This window comes from Austrofundulus limnaeus, unplaced genomic scaffold (genome assembly GCF_001266775.1).
Source record: "Austrofundulus limnaeus strain Quisiro unplaced genomic scaffold, Austrofundulus_limnaeus-1.0 Scaffold16, whole genome shotgun sequence".
Classification (NCBI taxonomy): Eukaryota; Metazoa; Chordata; class Actinopteri; order Cyprinodontiformes; family Rivulidae; genus Austrofundulus; species Austrofundulus limnaeus.
The window spans coordinates 158,023-165,365 of record NW_013952418.1 but is presented as its reverse complement, the minus strand read 5'-3'; the positions used below and the strand labels follow the sequence as shown (position 1 = coordinate 165,365).

General features: G+C 39.4%; 1 protein-coding gene across 1 annotated transcript in view; it reads right to left on the bottom strand.

The window, feature by feature from the left end:
- Positions 1-6,889, bottom strand: part of LOC106513933 (interleukin-18 receptor accessory protein) — a gene marked incomplete in the record, with an annotated part of 15,832 nt that extends 8,943 nt beyond the window's left edge. The window contains 5 exon segments of the mRNA XM_014002995.1: positions 431-599; positions 678-828; positions 1,333-1,525; positions 3,713-3,757; positions 6,870-6,889. Coding sequence (XP_013858449.1) covers positions 431-599; positions 678-828; positions 1,333-1,478 — 466 coding nt within the window.
- Between the last annotated feature and the right edge of the window lie 454 nt (positions 6,890-7,343).

Sequence of the window (7,343 nt, the reverse complement as noted above, 5' to 3'; positions counted from 1 at the left end):
CCCCCACCCCACCACACACACACACTCACATGAATCGTTACCTAACAAAATTCACCAGTCCTTTTAATTTGTATTTCCTCAACAAASCCCACTACAAATGTCATTTTTCTCTTCCAGGAATCTTTCCCTAATAGGAATCATTACTCCAACATTATTTAAGTGTTCTCAAAGATTTATCAGATATTTTAGGGCGGCCATTTTTAACACAAAGTTTGAAATGAACACAACAGGAGAACCAGGTCCTTCTGTAATAAGAACATCTTAAGGTCTGTAGGTAAAACCTTCAAAAGCTCGTTAAGCTCGTTAAGCTCGTTAAACCTGCACAGAGCTGGTGGATCAGGTTTAACCTGCTCAGATAACAGATAAACCCTGTGAAGCTCTGCAGGTCAGAACAAGCTTTCATCTCATGAGAACTCCAGGCCTGACTTACGTACGACCGTGACGTTAACGGCCCTCCTGAAGGTCCAGGCCACCCCTCCTTCCACGACTCGTCTGTCGCAGAAGAACACACYGGAGTCTTCATCGTAGACCGTACAGAGCTGCAGCAGACCTTCCTGCTGACAGGATCTTCTTCTCTGCTCAGAAACAGCTCTGTGTTCCTGGAAGAAGCCACATGAAGCGTGAGCCTGGCRTGTAGGTGAGATTCACACTTGGTCTGGCAGACGTCAGAGCTTCACCTTGTACCAAACCACGCTGGTGTTGGGGCTGCAGGCGAGGCCCGGGCAGGAGACGGTCCCACCGGCCTGCGCTCGCAGCGTCACGCTGCTCTCCTCCGGCTGGAAGCATCTCAGGCTGAGTTTATCCACAACCTGCAGAGTCAGGAGGAACCTGCTGACAACAACAACAACAACAACAACAACAACAACAACAACAACAACAACAACAATAACAGGGTTAAAGCAAGTTCAATTTAAGACTTTTTAATGCCAAGTGAAATTAAATTTAAGACCAATTTCCTAATAAACACAAATGACAAAAAAATAAAAACTGTCAGAAACTCATGACTCAAAGTATTTTTGGTTTAAATATTCAAATATTGCTAACAGACCAATTGTTTTTATCCCTATCTAACTATAGCAGAAACATTCTTAGCAGTCAGTTTTAAACTTAATTTAATTTCAGGAAATCCTCTAACAACCCAAAATTTGGAGTTTTAGGACCCACARTGGAGTCTTGACTCCAACTTGATGTAGATGAAACCTTAAAGTGCCTGTGACATCAAGTTTTTGTAAGAAATATGAATGCAKTTTTGGAAAAACAACATTAGGAAGCTGAAGTTAGCTTTATAAGCATTCACACATTAAAACACATAATTAACTTTATATTTTTTACTCAGAGTTGTTGTAGGTCCCAGAGTGTTGCACTTCTGCAACAAACTTTCTTTCGCAGTCAAATGAAGTGATTTTCTTCCCCTCCTCGTCTTCTTCTGTCTTGATCCACTTCGTGAGCTTATTACGCGATTTTCTGCATGGCATCATGAAGATCTCCCCCTCCACAGCTCGGTAGTTCAGGTCCTGTTGAAGACCTACACATGAGTTTTATGTTAGTCTTATTGTTTTGTTTGTGACCTGAAGGTGTTCCTGCATGCTGCAACCTGGGGTCGCATTTCCTCTTGCATCCACATCCTGGGACGTTGACCAAAGTCCCATGAACCTTCTACATTTATCTCGTCAGCTGTGGTCAGAGGAACACGAAGGTGCTTGGAGATGGTCTTGTAGCTTTTAGCTTTAACCTGAAGATCTATAATCTTTGATTTCTCTGCTCTGTGTTCAGCGTGGAGCTCACAACCTAACTAAACTACTAAACTAAACCACCAAACAACCATCAAACCAAACTGCCAAACTAAACCATCAAATCAAACTACCAAACTAGAACTATAAAACTAATCTACCAAACCAAACTAACAAACCAAACTAAACTACCAAACCAAACTAACAAACAAATCCACCAAACTAAACCATCAAACCAAACTAACAAACTAAACCACCAAACCAAACTACCAAACTAGAACTATAAAACTAATCTACCAAACCAAACTAAACCATCAAACCAAACTACCAAACTAAACCATCAAACCAAACTACCAAACTAGAACTATAAAACGAATCTATCAAACCAAACTAAACCATCAAAACAAACTACCAAACTAGAACTATCAAACTAATCTAACAAACCAAACTAAATCATCAAAACAAACTAACAAACTAAACCATCAAACCAAACTACCAAACTAGAACTATCAAACTAATCTAACAAACTAAACTACCAAACCAAACCATCAAACCAAACTACCAAACTTAACCATCAAACCAAACTACCAAACTAGAACTATAAAACTAATCTACCAAACCAAACTAAAACCAAACTAAATCATCAAACCAAACTAACAAATCAAACTACCAAACTAAACCATCAAACTAGAACTATCAAACTAATCTACCAAACCAAATTAACAAACCAAACTAAACCATCAAATCAATCTACCAAACCAAACTAACAAACCAAACTAAACCATCAAACCAAACTACCAAACTAGAACTATCAAACTAATCTACTAAACCAAACTACCAAACCAAACTAAACTATCAAACCAAAACCACCAAACTAGAACTACCAAACTTATCTACCAAACAATCAAACCAAACTACCAAACTAAAGCATCAAACTAAACTACCAAACTAAAGCATCAAACCAAACTACCTCACTAAACCATCAAACCAAACTACCAAACTAGAACTATGAAACCAATCTACTAAACCAAACTATCAAACAAACCACCAAACTACAACTACCAAATGTATCTACCAAACCAAATAATCAAACCAAACTACCAAACTAAACTACCAAACTAAACCATCAAACTAAACTACCAAACTAAACCATCAAACTAAACTATCAAATCAAACTACCTAACTAAACCATCAAACTAAACCATCAAACCAAACTACCAAATTGAACTATCAAACCAAACTACCAAACTAAACCATCAAACTAAACCATCAAACCAAAGTACCAAATTAAACTATCAAACCAAACTACCAAACTAAACCATCAATCCAAACTATCAAAATAACCTACCTAACTCAACTTTCAAACTAAACTTCAAACCCAACTACCAAACTAAACCATCAAACCAAACTACCAAACTAAACCATCAANATCAAAATAACCTACCTAACTCAACTTTCAAACTAAACTTCAAACCCAACTACCAAACTAAACCATCAAACCAAACTACCAAACTAAACCATCAAACCAAACTACCAAACTAAACCATCAAACCAAACTACCAAAATAAACTACCAAACCAAAGTAAACTTTCAGAGGGTGGGGGCAGTTCTGTTCTGACTTCCTGCTAAGAAATTCAAGCAGAAACTCCCCAAAAACTCACCATCTCAATGGCTCCTGTGTTAAAACGTAACCTGACCTCCTACTGCTGCAAATTCAACAAATGACCATTTTCAGTTCTTTACAACTTAAAAAATGTTTGAAATTCTGTTGAGCGTAATAATTTGGAACAGTGTATTTTAAAGTATTTTTTAAACAAATACTGTTTTTTTTTTCCAGTTGATAACATTGTTTGTTATTTGCATTGACTATTTAGGAACATATTTGCAGTATAATTTGAAGGCAGTGTAAAAGCCTGCAGATAGACATAAAATTGATCATCAAAAAGATGCAACAAATTTATCTGCGTGGATGAAAATCAAACCTGTTGGTTTCCTCTGGTTTTTCTGGCAGCAGTCTGCTGAGACGACTGGGAAGATAAAATAAAAGGTGAGAGCGACTCCAGTTTTCATGCTGCTCCTTCAAATCTTCATCAGCTGGTCGATGGTGATGATGAAGGAAACCTTCGATATTTACATCTCTGTGGGGTTTTTTTTCTAAAGATTTACCCGTGTGACCAGAGCAGCTGCTGTTTTTCTTTTTTCGTTGCTTTCAGGTTTTTTCTCTAGCTGTGAATCTTGTGGTAGATCCTTTTCACAGCAAGGACACAAAGACCTCAGAGCGGGCTGCATCGCAGGGTTTCCTGTTTGCTTGTGTTACATATGAACATGTTTTCATTGGAACCGGCTCTTCTTAGCCACTTCCTTTGTGTTCATCTTTTCTACGAAGGGGTGGGTTAYACCCAACGACTCTGTGATGTGATGTTTGAACAGACAGGACCCTTCCCCAACATAAACAACACTCCAGTAAATACAGCTGGAGTGAAAATCACCTGTCAGAACACCTGTTAGAGCTCAGTGTTGAAGACGACTCGCAGCTACTACCACACCAAACATAAGCTCAAAATCTTTAGGAATTATGAAGTTGTCATCATTTTTGTGTTTGCTATCATCAGCTGTGGTGGCCATCTTGAACTGGGTTCACTCCAGTGGGTCGTTATCATAGCTGTAATGTTTATTTACAGTGAGTTTCATTACGTTTCGCCAGTAGTTGAGATATTTTGCTGACAGATTTCAATTCAATTCAGTTTATTTATATAGCGCCAATTCACAACATACGTTGTCTCAGGGCACTGTACATAAAAAGAATAATCTAAAGAAGAAAGCAGCAGATTGTGTTGAATCACTTCATCACAGTCTCCCATCCTGAGCAAACGGTGGAGAGGAGAAACTCCCTGCTAATCAGGAAGAAACCTCCAGCAGAACCAGGCTCAGGAAACCAAACTAGATTTGACAACAACAGTTTGTGTGATTTATTTGTGCTCGGGATATGTCCTGAAAATGACTCTCAGCTACTACCACACCAAACTTCAGCTTAAAATTTGTAAAACTGACGGCGTTCTAGTTGTTTTTTTGTGGATAAAGTTGACGAGCTGTAAATGGTAAATGCCTTGAACTTATATAGCGCCTTATCAAATCCACTTGGACCCCAAAGCGTTTTACACTTCAGACATTCATCCATTCACACACTGATGGTGTTAAGCTACATTGTAGCCACAGCTTCCCTGACACTGATAGAGGTCGGGCTGCCATGCACCGGCACTACCGGACCCACTGACCACCATCAGTAGGCAAGGTGGGTGAAGTGTCTTGCCCAAGGACACAATGACTGCAACGGGGATCGAACCAGTGACCTTCCAGTTCCAGGATGACTCCCCTAACCACTCTACCACAGCCGCCACACTTATGAATCTGGTTGACTAGGGCTGTGTCTCAGTTCATGGGCTGCAGCCGACGTGGGGCATATTTGTTGGCGGCTTACCGCCCCGCGCCGTAGGCTGTCCCAATTCACGGGTGCCGACTCACACAGCCAACAAAACCCCGAAAACATCGGCTGCACCTGAGTATACGTGACCGACGGTTTCCCAGCATTTATTGCGTCGTCAGCAAATTAAATAGAAAAACAAAGATGGCAGTTTTTTTAATTTTATTTTGTTTTTACAGCCGAGTTTGTAAATTTACCACGGACTGAAAAATGTAAATTTTAAAACTTAGCTGAGGAAAGTTTTGTTGCAATGAGATGTTAAATGAAATCTAGTTTCAAGTACTGATACTGGAGCTAAACCCACATTATTAATGCTTTTTATGTATTAATTTGGGACGTTTTCCTATTAAAACTGAATTTATATAAAGTTATACCTTGAAAAACAACTGAAGCGATGCGATATAAAACGTGGTAAAGCAGAGGTGGTAGGATTTAACAGTGCTGCTGGCTCTTTGAATTTTGATTGTCACTTCATTATATTGTACTCTCTTCACTGGCTGCCTGTTTCCTTTAGGATTGTTTTTCAAGATTTACTCTTGGTTTTTAAATGTTTAAATGGTCTGGCACCTGTTTACCTCTCTGAGCTGCTACACAGTTACCATCCTGGTAGAGCTCTGAGATGTGAGGATCAGATGGTGGTTCCCAGGACCAGGCTGGTGGATGAAGGGGATAGAACCTTCTCAGCTGTGGCTCCTAAACTTTGGAACAGTCTCCCTCTTTCAGTGAGGTCTGCCAGGACACTTTAATGAATTTAAATCTCTTTTAAAAACTTATCTTTTTGGTTTGTTTTGAACTCCAGAGAGCACATGCAGTCCAGTCTCTCTCTCTCTTGTTTTCYTCTGTTTTTATTTTGGAAGTTGTAATTGTTTGCATGCTTTTATATTACTGTATTTTTTTATATTTTGCTGTGCAGTGCACTTTGGTTGCCTTGGGGTGTGGAAGGTGCTATATAAATAAAGTTTTGATTGATTGATTGATGGTAACGAGGCAGCATGTTGTCATGTAAACAGGCCCATGTAGACTGTGGCCAACGTCGGCTGCAACCCACGAATTGAGACACAGCTTAGATGAACATCCAGCGAATACTTCCTGAGTTTCATTAACTTCCACCTTTGGTTGATGAGATATTTTACTAACAACACATGCTGATACAGGCATGATCAATCATTTTCCGTGGCAGCGAGATGGTAATTACCATATTAGACATTATAATAATTTACACTGAATGTTTGCTTCCTGTTTAAAAGCAAACAGACTGACATTTTAAAAGGTTGTGAGGTTTTTAAATGAAGCATTACAGTAAAAACCACATTAACGAGGTCATGGTGAACCTTTACTGTACACCAGTTTACTGGTTCACAGCTCTGACCCACATCTTCTCTCTGTGCTCATCTGTACAGAGGCGACTGGTGGATTTTACAACTCCAAAGTAGACATATCGCAAAGAGCAAGTTGTATCACTCCAGTGTATTTATTAAACAAATGAAAATGATAAAACAGCATCACAATGTCATGTAGTGTTTAATTTTTTTGCACAAAAATTTTGCTCTTCTGTTACTGAGAAGCAAAACTCTTCATGACTCTGGTTAAAGTCAGGATGTTTTAATAAGGTTCTTCTCTATAGAGCATGGTCAGTGCAGTGAGATGTGGCGTTGTACCTGAGGAAAGTCTGGATTCTCTTCAGTGTTCAGCTCCTCTCAGATTCAGCTGTGGTCAGAGGAGATGTGATGAGGATCTTCAGCAGAGCCACAGTCTCTGAAGGTGTCCTGCAGATTGTTCTCCATGAAGAGCTGGTACAGAGCCAMGCTGCAGCTCCTGAAATAGATCAGACTTCTGGGTCCTGTTCAGCACTGGGTGAGCCTCCATGGTCTTCAGAGCTGCTTCAGAGAACTGTCCTGCAGGAACCTGCCTGCCTGCAGCACTGATCAGATGCATGTGAATGGCTCAAGATGATGTCACAAACCTAAAACAATAAATGCATAAATTTAATTCAATATGGAGACGGCTACAAGTGAGCTTTCTAATATATTTAATATATAAAAACAACTGATGTTCAGTGGTGGACAGTAGTGGAGTACATTTACTTGAGTACTGTTCTTAAGTACATTTTTTTGACTATCTTTACTTGAGTA